This window comes from Archocentrus centrarchus, chromosome 24 (assembly GCF_007364275.1).
Source record: "Archocentrus centrarchus isolate MPI-CPG fArcCen1 chromosome 24, fArcCen1, whole genome shotgun sequence".
Classification (NCBI taxonomy): Eukaryota; Metazoa; Chordata; class Actinopteri; order Cichliformes; family Cichlidae; genus Archocentrus; species Archocentrus centrarchus.
This window is the reverse complement of record NC_044369.1, coordinates 21,911,949-21,932,779: the sequence shown is the minus strand read 5'-3', so window position 1 is coordinate 21,932,779 and position 20,831 is coordinate 21,911,949. Positions and strand designations below refer to the sequence as shown.

Sequence of the window (20,831 nt, the reverse complement as noted above, 5' to 3'; positions counted from 1 at the left end):
CTCTAATCTTGTGACTCTTGAAAAACACTGAAATTAAAGAGTGCAAACTTTTTAAAATCTCAAAGGTATCAAGTGTGTCTTTAAAAGATAAATAAATAATAAGTCAGCATGTACTGTCAGCCTCCAAATTGTGACGTATGTCACTGCTGTATAATCAGTAGTGGCAGCACAGACAATTACCAGGGCACAGATTTGAATGGCTTTTGTGAGTTCTGTCACAACTATCAAACCCATATTAAAATCACTTTGAAAAGGCACAATATTTACGTCTATCATCGTTGTTTTAACGCGGTGCTGCTTTTGAATTGAGACTGCAGACCTGGCATGTGGTTTAACTGTGATCCATATTTTGTAAGGATTACATTAAAGTTCCAAATTAAGATGTCAAAACCGGGGGTGGGCAGCTAGAGACACTCATTATTTTATAGAAAACATTTAAACTTTGCTGTAAAGAATGTAGAGTATGCCTCTGACAAAAGGTCACCGATGTTATATACACTTATTACATGGTAATTCACATGCACAATATAAAGACACACTTAATCTAACCTGTTAGAGCAGAGATAATATTAGTCATATCACAACTGGAATAAATTGGTCACTTTGAGTCATGTTTAAACTACATAGAACAACTTTCACTTTTATTGGGAGATAGTGGTTTCTTTTTATTATTATTTTTTTGATCTGTTGTCACAAATCAAGCTCTCGTGGCTACTCATAGTATAGTATTTACTGTTCATAAACATGCAGTGACAGTTGGGCTGACTGCAGCTGTCTTTGCGTGAGATGGTATGAGGCACAGAATTGCTTCTTCACTCAACTTATTGTACTGTAAATACAGGCCACGTCGCTTTGTGTCCAGACTAATGATCATATACAAACACAGCTGCCATATGCTCAATTGCACTGAAAAATAAGACCATTTATCAGCTAGCATTTTTTAGAGAGATGCAGAGACATTTATTTGCAATTGAGCTGCCCTGCACTGTTTTGTTTTGTTTTTTTTTTTGTTTTTTTTTTAGCTCAAGGAATGACGGTTATTTTTTACTTGGTCATTCAAAAAAACAACAACAACAACAACAACAAAAAACACGCACACACATTTGCTGTGAAGCCAGTTAAAAGTCTATAAAATACTGGGAATGATAGGTACTTAAATTTAAATCAAACTGAAATGACAAAAAAATGCAACAAAGGAATACTTTCATTTTCATGTTAGATATAAGTGCAGGTTGCAGCACAATGCTATACCCATTCAGCGATGAAAGCTAATAGATCTGAGCAAGTTTCTAAATTATCACCCTCTTTTTTTTTTAACAAACTTATTATTTCTGTTTATATGCAACTATTAAAAAAAGCATTGTGGTCATTTTTCATCAAGTGCAGTGTGAATGTAGTTTGTTTTTGCTTAATACAGTTTCACCAGGAAAAAAAAGACCTCGATTTCAAGAAACAAGTCTGGTGTAAAGAAAAGCTTTAATGGTACAGTGTGTAAAATCTCACTGCTAGATGTCAGTAGATTGCAGATTGCAGTCAAATGATTTCTGTTTTCTTACCAGTCCCAATTCAAGTGCATAATCCTAGCTATGGTGGTCAGTGTAGGACACCGGCAGCCATTCATCTGTAGTGAGTGTAGGCTGTCAGTCTGTTGTTTACCTCAGCTGGTGTCTATTTACTCTGGAGGAGGCTGTAAAACTTGGTGAAAGGAGTCTGATATGAGTTGATGAGTCAGTGAAGCTCACTTCTGTCCAGAGAAAGTGATACTGAGGTAAGTTTTTGAGGATATCCTGAACTTTTATGTCAGTAAGCGCTGCTGTTAGCTGGCATTAGTGAGACCTTTTTGAAGTGGATCTAACATTTTTGGACTTGGACACTGAGCCAATAAACTCTCGTACGACGTGAGAATGTAATCAAACTATTTATCAGAGGGAACGTGTGATTTTTTTTAGACACTCAAGCCTAACATTAGCTGGCATAATGTTAGCTTATAACCAGCTGCTGGTGTTGTTGACCTAACTTACTGTCAGCTGTCTGGAGACAGGAAGATTGCACGTCTAATCTGGTGACAATAAGTAACTGCGACGATATCTGGAATAAATAATATGCACGTTTTTGTGTGTTATAGCTCTGACTTCAGTTCAGGAGATGAGGCTTGAAGTGAGGAGGAAGAGGGTGAGGTAGAAATGAGGGAGGAGAGAGAGCAGTGGTGAAGGAGGAGAACGATAAAATGAGAAAGAGATGATGAAAATATGCATGCACAAATGTTAAATGCTCATATGTAGTTTGAAAGAGCTATTTGTGATCTTTAAATTAAAAGTAACCGGTACAATATTTTTTTTTTCTAATAAATTAAAAAAAAATTACTTTTAAGTCACCTTTTTTTACAGCTGTTGAGAGAGATCATGTTATGCCCTATTCCATACACATATGGAGAGATGGATATATATGATGTTGTGATAAAGAACTGAATTTCTGACCAAAATGGAAAGTCAGATGGCCTAAAAGCCAAATGAAGGATCAGGTAAATAGTCCAGTCCACCTGGAACAATCCCATGGCCGCCAGTACTGCTATCGTGCTCCACTGGATCCTTGTGTCTTTACTTGTCCTGCTGAACCGGCTTGACCCGGTCTCACTAACCGCTGGTGTCACTATCTTCCTCTGCCTCAGTAGCGCTATGAGGATGAGGCAACTGGTGACTGTGACGATGATCAGAGGCAGCAGGTGACACAAGACGATGAACAGGTATTTGTATATGCGGTGGAACATTGGACAGTGATTTTCAGTGCAGCGAAAGAAGTCTGGAGGGCAGATGTTGCTGTTTCCTGTGATATTTTCCACTTTGTGCTCCTGGTTCATGACAAACATGGGAACACTGAACAGCATGGAGAGCATCACACAAATGCCGCTCACCATCCAGGCAGATCTGACGCTGTCCAGGAAAAGTGGGAAGTTGACCCTCTTATTGACATCTCTCAGCTTCTGGTAGCGGAAGATACAGATGAGGACGGTGAAGAGGATGCTGTTAATTTCACCAGTGACAGTAAAGAACTGCAGTAAATAACATGACCAAGTGCCAGTGGTGGAGGAAGTCCAAAGGTTGATTAAATCATAGATATTTATGATGACGATCTCCTCCAAGTTGGCTGCAGCAAGTCCGAGCAGAAACAACTCAAAAGATTTAATTTGGAAGAACTTGATCTTCATGATGGAAACAATGAGAAACGTGTTACCCATAAGTCCTATGCAAGAAACAAATATTCTCAAGCTCAGGAGGCTGACAGAAAGCTCAGCCATTGTTCAAAAATGGCTGGATAACACACACACACACACACACACAAATAACTTATTTTTTCAAAGAAAAAAAAAAAAAGGAAAAAGAAATGGGTAATAGGGGAAAAAAATGGACTTTCCTGAATGAAGCATAGGTTGTTAAAGTGTCTAATCTCTCACCGCTTTGCTTCATGACTGACCCAAAGCAGCTGTCATCACATTCTCAGAAATTGCAAGACACTAGATTGGTGATTGGCTGTGCTCATTATACAGAAAGGGAAAAAAGGTGGAGTCCTGGAAACAATGAAGGCTGGGAATCATTAAAGTTTTACCTCTGAGCCTTTCAAAGCGTCATCTTGAGACCACATACTGTGGTGCACGTGACGTTTTATTTGTATTCACCAATCATCCGCTGCAGATACAAGAGTTCATTTACATGTTTTGACGATACGTTTTCCACTTTGTATTTGTAATTTTTGTGATTCAATTGGCACATTGTGTTTTTACTTGAAAACACACCATTAATTACATCTTTCTTAACACCTAACATATTCTGGTCATTGGAAGCAGTTAACTCTAGTAATGTTTCTGCACCCACTAGTTGGAAAATACTGAAAGATATAAACATTTTATAGAAATAATCTTAATGGCCTTTTACTTCCACACAAAACTAAGAGCTGTAATGTAAACACTGATAGTAACTGCTTACTCAGAGCAAGACTTGTGGTATAAATGGTTTGATCCTGATCAACACAGCAACAGCCTCATAGCTAATAATATGCACCTTACTGCTTATACTATGTCTGGGTGTAACAGATATGTTTGTGTCTCTAAACACACATACTTCTGCACACTTAAAGAATCGGTGCATGAACACGGTTTGAGAGAAAAAGCACTGCACATTCTTGCAAATATGGTCAGTTAGACAAACCAATATGATGAAGTTTGGATAAAAACACATGTTTTACTGATCTCTACAATTAACTTTCTCATAAGTCAAGCACTTGACTTTAATCTGTAATAGGGCGGGGGCTTCTGGACCCTGCTGTTTTCACGGGATCAGTTCATGTTCCAGCTTGTCTCATTTTTTTGTGTCTTTAGTGCTCTCGCTAGTTAACATTCGTTCCATTTAACCATGCCCTGCATCCTGATTCAGCTTAATTGTGAATCCCACAGTGTGTATGTGTGTGTAATTAAGGAGAAGGCCTACGCTGGAAGTAAATTGGTAAACTTAAGTGTACCGTAATGAGCTTGGACAGCTTAGGAAGCTGTAGTCTGTAGTCACAATCGAGTAATTATCAATTAGAGACCTGGTCAAATTGCGTATTTCATCCTAATAAACAACAAATCTGACTGCCATTGAACTGGATGAATGTAAATTAAAATGCACCATTAAATGCATATTGAATTGTGCAGATTTTTGCTTTGGATTGGCATCACAAACATCTCTTAGGTGTTAGTGCATGAAAGACGTTTGCAGCCACACTGGTGTCTTTGTACGCCTGTACCTATAGGCAGAACAATGTTCTCACCAAATACCAGTGCCAGTGCACATACACTGACATACAATGACAATAGAAAGCAGGTAGAACCTTTAATATGGCTGGCATTTTTCAGGCAGGTAAAACTGTTTGCTGTGAAAGAGTCTTTATACTTTTTCTTTATACTTATACTTACTTATACTTATACTTACAAACTGCAGCTCAGCCTACTAAAGACTGAAGAACTAATGAAGCAAATTAGAAATCAAATTAAAAAAAAAATACAACACTGGACTCTGCTTGATTTGCTTCATTCATTAAAATGTTAATATGCAGTAGCTGTGGTAGTCAAAATACATAACTTACCAATCATTTTCTTTAGCTGTTGTACAAGAAGTAGTTGCTTGGTGGAAGAATTACATTTAATTACCAGTTAATGAAAATAAAAGATGTGTTTGACACTTGTGGTGAACTCCTAGCTACTAAAAAAAACCAACACTTATCTGTGGAGTTAATTAAGGTGGTGGAATAGCATTATAGAAGAGACCAACATTGAAATGTCTGATTGGTTTGGAAATCCAACAAGAAGGAATGTGAGAGGGAGAGAGAGTGTCATATATAGAGTTCCAATGTGGTCCATAGTCCCTTATTACAGTGTAATTACAATGCATGGCCAAACATGTATTTCCACATTAATCTTTGTTTAGCCCCCCCCCCCCCCCCCCCCCCCCCTTTTTTTTTAATTTCATCTTGCACACTCCCCCTTTTCAGTTAATGGAATTAAATTTGCTTCTCTTAACTTCTCTTCTGTGGATCCCTGTTGAATCCAGAATTTAATTTAAAATACTTTTCCTCACATACAACGTCTTGAATAATCAGACCTCATCATTATCTCAAAGTAGCATGTTATCCTCTGTGATTCCCAGACTTTCTGACAGTAGAATGGGAGGCAGAGCCTTCAGCTATCAGGCCCCTCTCCTGTGAAACCAGCTCCCAGTTTGGATTTGGGAGACAGACAGATGGCTGCCCCTCCCTGAGCCTGGTTCTGCTGGAGGATTCGTCCTATTAAAAAGGAGTTTTTCCTTTACACCATTACAAAGTCAGTGGTCACAGGGGGGTTGCTTGATTTTTAGAAAACATTATTTTTAAATGAATGGGTACTAGCAGATTATTATCATGTATTTCAGTGCATATAGGGGTTAAGGGGTGGGTGCCATCTGATTGTTGGAGGTTTCTCTCTAATTATTGTGGGATCTTTACCTTACAATGTAAAACGCCTTCAGGTGACTTGTGATTTGGTGCTATATAAATAAAACTGAATTGAACTGAGTGTGCAGCAAGCATGTGAAATTATTTTCCATTTTTAAGGGAACAGTACCCTTAAGAGTTTCTTACTCCACCTGCCTACGCTTGTTTGTCCCCCTCCTCTCTCTCCTGCTGTGCCACCAGAGCAGCTCTGACCCACAGGCGCATGGACACACTCTGGCGTTGTCCCATGGCACCAGGAAATTGGCAGCAGATGATTTGGGTCCTGTGGGGTGTGGATCAGGACTCTGGATCAGGGTCATTTCAGTGGATCCTACACATGCACAACTGGACTGGGATCCAGGGAGGGTCACTGCCTTGAGCTCTGTTCTGTGAACTGTTTCTGAGCAGTTATTGTTGTTCGGTGCATGTGGCACACTGTCCTGCTGGGGGGAGACTGCTGCTGTTGGGGTAGGGGGGTCCCCATTACCATGAGGGCTGTGTGCTTGGTCTGCAATAATGTTTAGGTGGGAGGAGCATGTCGGTGCAAGTCCACAAGAAGAACAATCCATTTAAGGGAGATTTTCAGCACTTCACCCGTCAGTGGTTTTTAATGTTGTGGCTTACTTGTGCAAGACTATATAAAATAAACATGTTCAGGTTTGTCAGGAGTTTCGTTAGTTTGAACCCATATTTGCAGCCGTTCGCACGGAGATATTGTAAGCAACAGGAAGTTTTTTTTTTCCTATCCCGAGTCCCTGTTTGAGGCACAATAGCTCATGTGCAGGTGCTCTCATGCAGACTGACACTCATCATCACATCCAATTAACGCCACAGCGCATCCTTTCAAGAAAGTTAAGGGGCGGATCCAGTAAGACAACCCTGCCGCGTGGATACCCCTTTAAAAGGCATGTTGCTATCGTGCTTGGGCACAAAAGTAGGATGAGGATGTTCTTGTGGTTGTTATGTAAACCATATTTGTCACTTATGGTTTAAACGAACGCGGGGAGACTTTTTTTTTTTTTGCCGAGGATTTCTTCAATTTTGCGCGGCGGGAGGGGGGCCCAGCCCACCCAGTCTGTCAGCGCTGCAGTCAGGCAGTCGTGTTGTGCTGCTAGTTGTTGTTCAGGAGCAACACACACGGACTGGTGCGCAAACTGAAGGCTGCGTGCAGTGTTAACGCCGAGGGACGGACACAAACGACGTGTGTGCGGGTTGTCGAAAAGGAAACACTTCAAGGTTTGCAGCCGTCGGAAGAGTGAATGGAATAAAAAAAAAAAAAAAAAAAAAAAAAAAAAACCAGCCAGAGCGAAGCCAGCTAGTCTCTCGGAAAGGAGTGCTGTCTCTCTTCTTGCGAGAAGAGAGTTGTTTGCCTCGTCCCCCTTTTTCTCTTCTCGCCGATTTTTTAAAAGGAGTTCCATCGAGTGGAGAAACATCGGCGATATTCGTGCTCATTTCCTCCACTTGATCCGCATCGGTTTGCCACTCGGATGAGACCGACTTGTCTTACCTAAGCTATTTGGAAAAAAGAAGGTGCCCTGACTCGCTCCTGTTCCTCACACCAGCGAAAATTTTTTTAGACGAGGTAGTCCCTGCCACAGAGACCTAGGTTACGGTAAGTGGCGGCTGCTCCACATTATCGTTCCTCTTTCTTTTTCTGTATTCGGGCAGAGTCGGGGTTGCATGGCCAGCTTTGCTCTTTTTGTGTATGCTTTTTTTTTTTTTAGTCATGTCTGGAGGACGTTGCAGAGGTAGATAATAGCCATGATGATGGAGGAGATTCCCAGGGAGTGGTACTCAGTCGGACTGGCCGTGTAATAATGTGTGTTATCGTAGCCCCCTCCGCCCCCCACTCCTCTACAGCCACCTCCAGCACCAACCAAAGTGTAACGCCGACCGATAATAGTGCTGTGTCCGCGGAACACACTGAAACAAGGTCAATGCAAGGGACACGGTGGCCCCTGAGCTCACGAATATTATGATTATGATTATGTGGAAGGATGCGCAGTGGATTCACCTGGCTATCACTCGGTGTGGGTGCGCACGCACGATGGCTTACAAACTTTAAGTCTTATGGCCTTTTTCTTGTGTGTGTGTGTGCGTGCGTGCATGTGTGTGTGTGTGTGTGTGTGTGTGTGTGCGTATGTGATTCACGCTGGACCTTTTAACGAGCTACTTTGGATTGACTGGAAATAAACAGCTCGGCAGCTACAATAAAAATCAGAGTCGCTCTGCTCAGGTGAAAAAAAAAAAAAAAAAAGTCAAGCATTCGTAATTGCTCCAGCAATTAACCCACATCACAGCTTGCCAGTTAGGGCAATGAGCTCATAACAAATGATGTTAGTATGACATCACAGATAAACCCCCGGAGGCTCGGGCTGTCAGTGATTGATCTTCAGCAGTGTTGAGGACTGTTTGAGAGAAAAGCAGCAGAAATAGAAACTGAATGGAAATAAGAAAGAATAATGAGTTTTATGTGAAATCATTTTATTTAAAGGCCGGATTTTCGCAGGAAATGACTGGGTTTGAACAATTTCTAGTATTTAACCCAACAATCTGGAAACTGCTGTGTGTAATGATTGTGTACTATAACTCCAAACCCTCCTTAATATTGATTATACAGCTCATTAATAATATCTGAGTGGTACGTAACACACCCTTATTCAGTCATCTGAGCAGGAGTGCGGGTAGCAAAACTACAGCGTAAAAAAAGAAAAAAATATTAAAGCTTTGCTTTGAGGCTTCCACTTCTGTAAAAAAAACAGAGGTATTGTTTACAAAATGTACTGCAATGATTATAAGTAGCTGGTGCGTAATACTGTGGCTGTTTGAGGTGGAGCTGTTTTTAAAATTCTACTTTTTCAATTACCAAGATGATTAATGAAGTGAGTAGAAAGAAATAAAGAGTTTTGTCACACAAATTTAAATTTGAATCTAATTAAAGTCCTTTGAGTCTTAAAAAAAAGTTGTGTACATGAAACCATCTGAGAAGTTTAAAGGTGAAGTAACTTCTGAATTTTGACAATGTAGCCCAGTATGCACTTCAAAACCAAGTGAAGGCAGTATCTTTTTTGCAAGCTTATTGTGCTTACGAATGCAGCTGAGTTTACCTGTTTCAGTGACAGACTCGAAGGAAACCACTTTCTATTCTGATCACTTGCTAATCTAAATAATACCATGCTGGCTTGTCAGAGGAAGTGTAGGTTTCAGTGAATCAAAGGTGCAGTATCTCCACTAGTTGCTCATTTAGGCTCAGTGTACACCACAAGTGACCTTTAGCCTTGGTGGTTTTTTTTCATTCCCCTGTTCGCACAGTCATAAATGCATCCTGTTTTCTGCCAAGTCTAATTTTTCAGGGCTGCTGTGAGCCTGTCCTGCACTGTGCTATTCCACCAGGCCACCCTGTGACACATTGGTTTATTGTAGTTGATCATTAATCTATTGGAGCATTCATCCTTCAGCATGCCTGTATCTCTTTACCACTCTTTCCATTTGATCCGATAGAAAGTGTCCCACACTTCACTTAGAAATCATAAATGTCATGAAATTTAATATAGAAGTCTTTTAATGACTCACACCTAGACCTGTCATTAAATAGCCATACAGGACTAATAACTAAGCCATAAAGGCAATCCACTGTGAATTAGCAATGGATTTCTGCCAGCATACAAATCTATTGCTTAAATCATCAATAAAGTACTCACCATTAGAATCGTTGTGGAGTAGCGCTATATTTTTGGATAATTAAGCCATGTGTGCTTGTTTCTATTGATTTTTATTCCAGCACTGTGCATCATCAATCAGTTGTTCTAATCCTTTATTGTATTTCGGGCATCATTTTATTTTTCTGCGCTGTTCAACACAGAGCTGTCTCAAGCCTCGTTCATTATTGTTTTCAGAAATCTGTCCATGTGTAATGGTGATTTATCTCATTAAAAATGTCATTGTTCCTAGGCTACCTGTTGACACGTGATATCAGATAGAAAGGCTCACAGTAATGAGACTGAATTTAAGCATAAAAATTTTTTTAAAATTCTAATAAACTTGACAAAAAAAGTTTTTTTTTTTTTGTTTCTTTACACTAAAATGACCAGACTTTACATGTAGAATAAAAATGTTCAGACAGCTGTGATGAGTTCAGGATCGGAGGCCGGTCAACTCTGAAACTGTGACTCAGTGTGAAAGCTCAGCTGTGCGTCGTGATGTAAATAACGGACTGTTATTACTGCTATGCAATAATTAATAATTACAGTGCAGTCTCCCCTGTTGTCCCACATGTGTAAACGCACTCGAAACTCACACTTTGTCGACGCTCATATTGATCCTGCTGCTGTGGAGCTGCAGGTATTTAATAAACCCAGAACCCTGCGAACACCTGTAAGCAGCGGTCCCTGTTAAAGTTTCCCAAACCTGGATTAGATTAAGGGTGAGCCTCAGGATTAACCCCTTGTACAGAGGTCTGTGTGTGCTTCATAACCAGCAGCAGCAGCAGGCCGGTCACAGACCACACGATGGGGCACGAATCATTTCTTTAAAAATGCCTTTCAGCTGCTCCCTTATTCAGATTTTCACCACAGATGACCTTCCTGACACAACCTGGGATCTTTTGCATGTTAGGCGAATGTGTTAAGCACTTACTATAAAGCCACTGCGATGATTTATTTCTTAATTTTGAGCTAAAGCATATATCCTCTATGGCTTCTAATGGTGCCATTGTACTAGTGCTTCAACTAAAATAGAACAAATTAATCACTCAGTATGGTTATCGATGATCATATGCATGTTGTGATTACCCTCTGACATTTGTTGATAGCCACATAATGCGGTGTGTGTGTGTGTGTGTGTGTGTGTGTGTGTGTTTTCTGTGTGTGTGTGTGTGTGTGTGTGTGTGTGTGTGTGTGTGTGTGTGTGTGTGTGTGTGTGCATGCATAGAGGTGGCACGGATTTCACAATAAAATGCACGACTCCACAGATCTTTACATCAGTCTAGTTAACTATATTATACAGTGATAGAAAATAACTACATACAGTTTTAAACAATTCAAAAGGGTTTATGTAAAAAAAAAATAATAATAATAATAATCTTATAATTTTTAACACAAAAGCTGGCATTCTATGAAAGGTTTCAGATAACTAAGAACAAGAAGACCTCTCAGGTGGTTTCATTTAAATGAATGTTTGAGGCCAGAGAGGAAAAATGATTGAACATGTCAGACATAAACAGAGGTTAGGGGGAGAAAAAAAATCAAATTTGTTTCACTTATAACCCTTTAAAGGAGGCGATTGTTTAAAACACCCAGCTGTGTACACAACAGCAAAAAATTGGCTCCACCTCGACCAGCCACAACAGGGGAAATCCACCTCAAGCGTTTAGGCAACAGTTTATCAATCTAGAAATATCCTATGTGATAATAGCCACAGGATCTAAGTACTTTTACTTTGCAACTACTGCTTATGGAGTGAGGTGTGTTCTGGCTCATTTCTAACTGAGTACTGAATTGCACCTTCTACTGATTGATGCTATAAATCCAGCTAACAAAGTGTAAAGCGCGATACCAGACAGACAGACAGTTTCAAATCCATGTGAAGTCTCTGAAAAATCTCCACATATAAGGTCTTTGGATCCAGACTTGTTTTAATGGCTGTAAATTGAATTTCATTTGAGTGTGACAGTCAAATATTTTGTGTGCCCGTATGTGTTTATATTGGCTGCCATCTGAGTAGTTACATACAGGAGCGCCTTCCGATGAGAAGCCAAATTACTGTCATGGTTGCTTGGTTTCATTGGGAGAGGCTTGTTTATGCTCATTTGCTGTCATTGTCCTGAAGGAACCCTTTACCTATACGCTATGTTAAATTAATCATATCTGCTGAACTGTTTTCTGCCCCATTAATGCACATTATTGCATGTGTAAGTATGTGTGGCACCACCCTTTTATGGCTTGTGCTTTTTTTAATAATTAACCCTTTTTTTTTTTTTTTCTTTTTTTTTTTACGATGGAAGCCCCGCCCTAATGGTTGAATTCATTTTCAGTGCCCCGCCTCCCTCTGTGTCCAGTCACTCTGACAGTTTTACGCCTGCTATCTGTTTGAAATTTTAATTACTGAACAAGCTGAGTGGTTTGTGTGCGCTCATGCGGGAACATAGGGGCTGAGGTTAGGTTTCCTCATGTGTCTGACCACAAAAAAAAAAAAAAAAATCACCACCCACTGTGCTTCCAGTCTAAGTAAAAAAAGATGCAGTAGTTTTGCTGGGTTGGCTCAATAATTGGTCTCCATCTCTGTGTTTGAAGCTCACCAATACAATGAAACAAACCACAGTGAAAGTGACTCAAACAAGCTCTTTTGATTCTGTTTACTGAATCATCATTTGGTTTCTGCGCTTCGCTGTAAAGGGTAACTGAAGGTGAAGCATTGTGCACAATTAAACATTAAATTTGATGGTTTTAAAATAGTATTTTTTTGTTTTGTTTTTTTGTCAAGTGTTTTGACAAAAGCGTGCGTCTACTTACAATTTCAGCTACATTTGTAACAGCTGCTGGTAGTGCAGCTTACCGTGTGTTCATAAGCCACTCTGACTGGTAGAAAATATGTTAGAAGGAACGGGAGAGAGAGAGCAAACTATTAAAGTCTGACTTTGAAGTGACACTTCACGAAGTCTTTCTATTCAGCTTTTTCATCTTTGAACTCTTGCTTGATTTTATCCATAAAAACTAATAACTGTTCTAAGGTTTAATCTGGAGAAGCATTGCCATCGTGATTAAAGCAGCATCCGATGGTTCTTTTGTCCATTCATTCAGGGTCAAATATTTGGAGTAATCTGCTGTATTTGAACTAATAATGGGTACAAGTGTCAGTGTGTGTGGGGCAGTCTGCCTCACACACAGATTTCTGATTCAGTCAAATGAGTTGGGAGCCTGATTTGAGAGGTTTTTCCAACTCGGTTTGTATGAATGTGATTTTAATATTCTAAGTGTGTCTAACCACCTGTTGGATGCCCAGCACTGACTTTCTTTTCAGCTCTGTTCTGCTCTCCCACAGTTCCTTAAAGAAATATCCAGCTAATATTATTAACTGCTCTTACTAGTAGTCAAATTCTCCGTGGTGCGTTCTCATTTGAAAGGAAGGATACAATTGATTCATTGCTATAAAAACGATACAATCAGCTGGTACCCAGCTAGAACACATACGCTCTCCTTGCAGAATGCCGGCCTTGGGTGTTGAATCCATCCAGTCCTCCAGTCCCTGTGGATATGATTATGCAGCAAAGGAGCTGCAGGTTTCTGTTTATTTTTTTGCTGAAAAAACTGCCCTATTAAAATGTAAAATTAATTTTAGTAAGCTTAAGGTGACCACACCCTCCATTTTCCAAAAGGAGGCCAATAACTAACTTTTTCTGCTTTGTTTTTAATCGATTTACCCCTGCAAAGCACTTTGTTACTGTTGCTGGACTGAAAGAGCACCATAAAAATAACCTTTACTTACTTATTTTACTTACTTTTAAACAAAAAGTGTTGGGAATTCAGTAGAGTCTCAGTGGATGACCATCATCTTTTCTCCAGCGAACCAATCGATACCAACCGTCTTAGGTTTTATGTCTTTGTCTGAGTGATATTTCCAAATCAAATCTTCACTCTCCACAGATGGCTTTTAGAAAATGCAAATTGTTTTCTCGACAAATGATACGTGATTTGTTTTTAAAGCAACAATATGACTGATTAGATAAGCTTCTCTAAAAAGTTGAGGTATTGATTATTTGATGTTGCACAATCACAATGTGACAGCCACTTGAGTTGCTTTTCCACAGCATGGAAAGCCTGGCCTGTAACAGGCGCGCTTTAGAAGGTTTTGAATTGATATAATAACTTGGTATTGAACTCTTGCCGTATGTGGATAATTCAGCTCTCTCAGGCTTTCAGTACCATTTCTTGCCATTAAAAAAGTCTGGTGTTTGGTTGCTTTTATGTCAGGTTCTGATTCTTTGAGATTGCATAACACTTGACCCCCCCCCCCCCCCCCCCCCCCCCCAAAAAAAGAAAAAAAAAGAAAGCATTTTAAAACCCTTCTGGAGCCTGAGTGAAGGGTAACAACACCCCAGCAGATGTTTTTGCTGTGTTCAAACACACTTTAAACAAGTAGAGAAATTAAGACTCATTATTTAAAAAAAAAAAAAAAAAAAAATATATATATATATATATATATATATATATATATATATATATATATATATATATATATATATATAAAACATTGGCATGTTTTTTGAGAGGGTAAAAAAAAGAAAAGGAGGCAGTGGTTCTATAGATAATTTTGCAGTATAACATTGGGTGGTTATAAGCAACACACAGAACTTGTCCATCATATGGCGTGCACCTGTAGCAGGATGCTTTTATAGGATCTATGCTGCTGGTGCCCTCGGCTTTCTCTTTAATGTCAAAACTTGCTGCTGCACCTTCTTAAAAAGCTCCAGCTAATGTGTAATCATGTGCTGATCCTCAGCTTGTAAAATCTGATCTAACAAAGTAGCTTCCGTCTACTATGGTGACTAAACAGCTTCACTTGGTTATATTGGTGCAGCAGATGCAGAGTGGTCAGGTGTTCCACTTTTAGATTATTTCAACCCTTGTGCCATCGCATGTAAAGACAACATGCGAGTTTCACAAAAGGCTGCAAAATGAGATGTGCTTGATCTAAAGATGAATCCTTACTGGAAGCCAAATTTGATAACCACGCAGAAAAGTAGCTGCAATAAGACTTAACAGAAAACAAGCTGGAAAAGTTGTTGAGAAGGTGGATGGGGAAAACAGCTGGTGGATGTTGCATGCTGCAGCGTGATTGGTTTCTCTGGTCCCAGCTCTTTTTTTGGAGAATTAAATTAAAAATGAAGGTCCGGCATCAGTTTGATTTAAGGACGCAACAATGTGTAGATAAAATAGAGTTTAGCTTTGAACCCTTTAAGCCTGCTGCTTAAAAAAAAAAGTTCCCCCAAACTTAGGACTTAAAGTAAGTTTTAGATGTGTTTAATGCCCTTGGGGAACATTAAAGCCTCATATCTCCACATGGGACACTGTTGACACATCCTCATGTCCTTGTTCACCCTTCACGAGAATTTCTCCGGACGTGCTTTGACAGTCTGGTGGTAGGCTGCTCGGGTTTTGGTCACGACAAATGACAGGGTGAGGCTGCCCGTCGTCGTGGTGGGGGGCAGTAGCCTAACATCCATCGGCGATGATGTAGCGCCGTGTGCTTTATGTAATGGGACCAAGTTACCTCGCGTACTGCAGTTATTTAGTTTCGCCCCCTGGCTCTCCTTCCACAATAAACAACTATTTGTCCGTCATCGGAGGAGAAGGTTTGGGGAGGGGGGGTGTCGAGCGAGGCTGGTCCGTATGGGAACTGGTTCAGATTAAGTTTCTGCGAATCGGTGGAAACCCAACCAGGAAGAGCACACACATCTCGCAGGCAGCGCCGCCGACCGTGCTCTCTCTTCCCCACTCCTCCCCAGCTCTCCCAGTTACGGAGCTCTGCCATCGCACCAGTCCGTCTCACCCCCCCACCCCCACTCGCTCTTCCCCGACCATCCGTCCGTCCGTCCGTCTGTCCTTCCCTCCCCGCAGATTTGTTCGACGGTTCCCGGCTGGCTGGAGGAAGCGTGGCGGCGAGCCGTAAGTTACCACCTCGATTTTTTTGGTTGCTATGTGGCCGTGAATGTTTGAAGTTGTTCCGACTGCCCAGCCGTCCACAGAGGGAGCGCAGAACCCTTTAAAATAAAATAAAATAAAATAAAGAAAAAAATATATATATATTCTTTACGCTTCGTGCACCAGAACGGGGCTGCAGCTACGTGCCATAACCTCCCAGCTCTCAGCTAGGACCGGGATCAGAACAGCCACCGCGTCGCTAATAAGGAATCCGGTCAGAAAATGTGATCAGGAGGGGTGGCTGCCCTTTATTTTGCTTTGTGTGTGTGTGTGTGTGTGTTCTGGTAGCACCCCCTCCTCCCCTTCCTCAACCCGTATTTAGAGCCTGGGCTGGCTACTTCAGATGGGCAGCTACGTCAAGCTGTACTGTATCCCATCATACTGTATCCCTCGGCCACCGTATATATATATATATATATATATATATATATATATATATATATATATATATTCACGCACTTAGTATAAATGTGTGCATCCAGGCGTGCACGTCTAGCAAACCGCCCTCGACATCCCCTGCCAATGGTGTTCAAGCTCCGGCTGTCTCGGAAGAAAGCCAAAACAGTAACGCAATGTTTCCAATTCTCCCAGTCTCTCTTTTTTATCTCTTCTTGAAACAAAAAACAAAAAACGAACATGTCAGCGCCTCGTGTTGAGCCTGGCCGTCACCACCGGCCGTGACCTGGAAGATGTAAAATAAGAAGCTCTCAGTCTGATCCCAAATGAGCCACCTTACCCAGCTGGTTATTTATTTTTGATGGGTGCTCTGTGGGGTTTTGTGTGGCTCTGCCTAAAAGTTGAAGGCAAGAGCATTAAAAAAAAAAAAAAAAAGAGGAGGCAATGAGGTGTAATTACAGGTTTTGATGCAGGCTGATGAGCCCTTTATGACCCTGCTCTGCACAACTGTGGTAATCGAGTAATCTGCAAGGTGTGTCCTGTCTGGTGTTGCCTTATTTGGTGGCTGTAATGCAACGTTTCCTGTCTTTCCTTTTTTTTTTTTTCCTTTTTTTTTTTTTGGACTTGTGACCCTTTTAAATTGAAGCATTTTTGGCCTTATTTTCATATAAGCTGTTGAACCAAAAAGTGATTCCTCCTTCTTATATTAGTGTTATTTGACGAGGCAAGAATTTGAATTTTTTTCACAGTAACGAGAGACAGAGGGGGGGGGGGGGAGTTTAAAAAGAAGTGTCATTTTTAATCTATCCAAAAGTTAGTGTGTTTGGCTGGGAGAGAAGGGAGTCCCGTTCTTTCATTAATTGTGCTGCAGAAAATTAGTGTTAAAGTTTATCCCCAGCAGTTCTGAAAGGCCTGATTATTTAGCATTTTTTAGCTCTGTATTTCACCTGTTGTGTTTTTCCAGAAGAAATTGATGACATCCCCTAAAGAAGTTTTTGCTAGAGCTAAAGAAAAAAAAATCCTAAAATTACTTTTGAACAGTTTTAACAGTGGACATATTTAGTTCTCAAATGGTCAAAAATAACAGGGCATGCGTAGATCTGTGATACAGACTTATTGCCTTTAGTGCATAAGGATCAGTCACATCCTTTCTGAGCCAGAAAACACCCAGATTTTTATTTGATTTTATTTTTTTCAAGATATTGCAGAATAGTTAAGTGTAGGGTCACCTGGGGTTTGCTTTTTTCTTTTACTTTTTTGTAAAATGGCAGATGAGATTTCCTCTACACACACCAGTAACTTTCTCTCACCATGAGAAACTGGAACTGCTGTGGAGGGTCACACCAATAAGCCTTTAAAGACATAAGATTAATATTGAGCAGAACTGAGAGCAGCTTATTGGTGCGGCCCTCCACAGCAGTCCCAGCTTCTCGTGTGGCCCTTTGGGAAAATTAATTGCCCACCTCTTGTACCACGCAATGCTTACTACATGGTACTGGAGAGTTACACTCAACTGTCCACTTGAAGGGTGTTATCTGGCTTTTTACCATTGCCACTTACCACTAAAATGCCATGCAATCAAATTAAAAATATTAGTCTTTAATTTACACGTACAGCTAATTTGGATTTTCTGTTACTCCCGGTGCCGCTGAATTCCTGTCTGAGTTGCTTGGCAACATCTAGCCAAACAGGATGGGGTTTGTAAGGCTGGACCAGTTGTTATAATCCTGACAAGTTTTTAAGATTTTCATAAAGAGATTTTCATAGATTGCTGTCAGTCTGAAGAACAGAACAGCAGTGCTTCTTTCTGCTGTCTCTTTTACACTTATACAGACTGCCCCCCCCCCCCCCCCCCCCCCCCCCACACACACACACAAAACCCATCACAGGAGAGATGTCTCTCTCACTTCCTCACTCTTAGACTCTCAGCATTGCTGTGTTGTCTTTGCAGCTTTGCTTGCAGTTCCTCTGCCCCCCCCCCCCCCCCCCCCCCACACACACACACACACACAGAGCTCAGGCCCTCAGAGTCAAACTACCAGCTTCACAGCTGCAATCGTTATTTAAGTCCTATGTTGATTTTTTTTAATAATCTGTATGTAGCAGCAGATGTAAAACAAAAATATGGTTTGGTTGCTAAAAGTTCATCTACACCTCCCAGCCAATCAGAGTCCTCAGAAATCGCCTCAACATGCTCATGAATACTTTATAACAAACTGTGAAGCAGCACTAAGCCACCATATAAATATCCTATAATAGTTATTTATTAATGATCTTATACTGTTGTTTGTCTTCAAACATTTATTGACTGTTTATGCACCAGTTATATTTATCACAGGAGCTTATACAAAGATACTAACCGACACTTGTATCTGTTAGTAATTGTACTGTGGTGTTTTATCAGGCATTTATTAATTGTTTATGTTCACACTGGGGGTAAAATATGATGATTTAACCTTGGGGCATCCGAATTGAATTGAGCTTTTTGTCAGCTTTGTGTTTGTTAATAGTAGTTGACGTTGGAGGCCAGCACATGGGTACGCTTGCTAACTCGATTTCAATTCTGCGTCTTGGTGCTGTTTGCTCAAAGTCTTGAGAAATCATGCATGTCTCATCATTGAAAAAAAAAAAATCCTGGTGTATTCTCTGTAATTGCGGAGCGGATCTTGTGATCTGTTTTCTAACCAATTAGAGATGGAGCGCCGGGTCATTGATCTTCCAGTAGATGTGAAATTGCTTCCTGCGGATCACCGGACCTAACTGTGTTTAAAGAACCAAATTGCCGTTCTGCCAGAAGGCTGCTGCACAAGATAATATGAAGCAGGTTATTCCTTGCAGTGTTTCCACACCTACACCTCTCAGCAGTGGCCCCACTCCTGATGGAAAATTGTAGACTCCAACATAAATGTTCTAAACTGGGACCAATTTGCTTTCAACCTTCTGATTTGGTGCTTTAAATTCAAATACGGACTCTGATTGATGAGAAAACTTAGATCATTCTAACAGGTTTAGAGGCAACAGTTGACTTGTTTTTAATCGCAGATGCAGTTCATATATTAAGCAAAGGCAGGTCTAAATGTGAGGTTTGAAGTATGTCATTCAGGTATTTAATTTCTAGCTCAGCCAGCAACGTCACACCGTTAGACTGATAGGCTCAGCCTGAAGTAAAGCAACCTGTGGCATTGCAAAGGCTGAGAAGACATGCAAACACGAGCCATATCTGAGCTTATCATTCATTATCTGCCCTCCCTCCCTAAGCTTCTTTTTTTTTTTTTTAAGGCATAAAAACTCTTTGTGAGGAGTGTTAAAACTGCTCTAATTTCATGTGAATCACTGAGTCAGAAAGTTGTCTTCAGTTTTCATTACCCCTGGAGCTAAAATCGTATTGGCTACTGCCAGGATCTCTTGCACACTGCAGCATTGGATCGCCTTCAAGCTGCACAAGCCCAGTCAGACTGTGGCCGACAAAATCCAACATGTTAGAAGAATCTTGTCAGGCTTCTACTGTTAATGAGTCGTCTATTGGGATGAAGTCTCTGGCCTTGAACGTTCTCACACTGCAGAGAAATCTGCATCAACCATCAGGCCTCTCGCTGCATTGCGCAGGCATACTAGTCTGAACAGATGCCCCGGCCTGTTCAGCTCCACGCTGAATGAACTGGGAAAACATTAAAAAGCTTAACTCTGATAAGACCGGGGATAACTGATAGCATCATTCTGATCTAAAGCTCATTTAGGGAAATGTTTAAACTTTAAAGCCAGCATCTTTGCACTGTTTAACACGAGGAGAATAGAGAGACAAGCAGTAACTGTAAATATGCATATCAGTTGTCTTTAAGGGGGAGTATTTCATTATCCGATTATAACTAATTATGGAAAGTATGGTGTAGGACAAGAGGCTCTTGTGGGTTGGGGGAAAAAAAAAAACTTTATTTGATTAACAAAAAGGAATGTTGAGTGATGGAGAACTTCTAATTGTATCTTGCAGCAGCGAGCTTTCTATTCCTCGTGGTGCAGAATGTGTCTGCAGGGTTATTAAGTGGAGATATTAGTCTTTAAAAGTTTAACCAGTCTCATTAGGCAGTACATGAACGTCCATTTTTACCACTAAAAAGAAGAAGTAATGATCTCTATATGGGTATTATTTTAAAACACAAACACACACAGTGTACGAATCATTCTTTGCTTGTTTATGTTACGGTTTCACACGGAGCACAGGGAGCATTTGTGCAAACGCTTTCTGGCTGTTGCTAATTAGGTTTAATTGTTAAACGATTTCATGGTGGGCTTTGGGAATCATAACAGATTGTATTGTATTGTACTGCAGATGCAAAGATGCTCTTTCTTTACGTAACATGAGCGCTTAGAAAAGTAATGGGAAACCATTCAGTTTAAAATGGTTAAAAGTGTCACGCTGTCTTATTTTTCCCCTCACTTACGCTTATTGTGGTCACACGCAGATTTTTTTTTCTTTTCACTTTTTCCTGTCAGACTAAACATCGCAGACTAAACAATTGGCCTTAACAAGCTGTTACTTGCCTGCTGTGTGTACATGTGGCGATAAGGCAATGAGCACAGTGAATGAATGACACAGTGCATCAGTTTCTCCAGTGCGACACAAACCCATCATAACGGGAAAATCTCAAACATGCATACAATAGCTGCAGCTCACCATATGATCTGATTACAAAACCATTCAGCTGAATTTATTCATCATTAAGTTTCTTTATGTGTCGA

General features: G+C 40.5%; 2 protein-coding genes across 2 annotated transcripts in view; one reads left to right on the top strand and one right to left on the bottom strand.

Moving 5' to 3' along the window:
* Positions 1-20,831, top strand: part of LOC115774767 (bromo adjacent homology domain-containing 1 protein) — a 32,300-nt gene that overhangs the window by 2,680 nt on the left and 8,789 nt on the right. The window lies entirely within an intron of this gene.
* On the bottom strand, positions 2,372-3,295 carry ora6 (olfactory receptor class A related 6). Its single transcript, XM_030722171.1, has one exon. It carries the CDS (start codon positions 3,293-3,295, stop codon positions 2,372-2,374), a length of 924 nt encoding a protein of 307 aa, XP_030578031.1.

Bases quoted from the DNA above. Each gene is read 5' to 3' on its own strand.
- ora6 (XM_030722171.1), bottom strand. From the start codon at position 3,295: ATGGCTGAGCTTTCTGTCAGCCTCCTGAGCTTGAGAATATTTGTTTCT.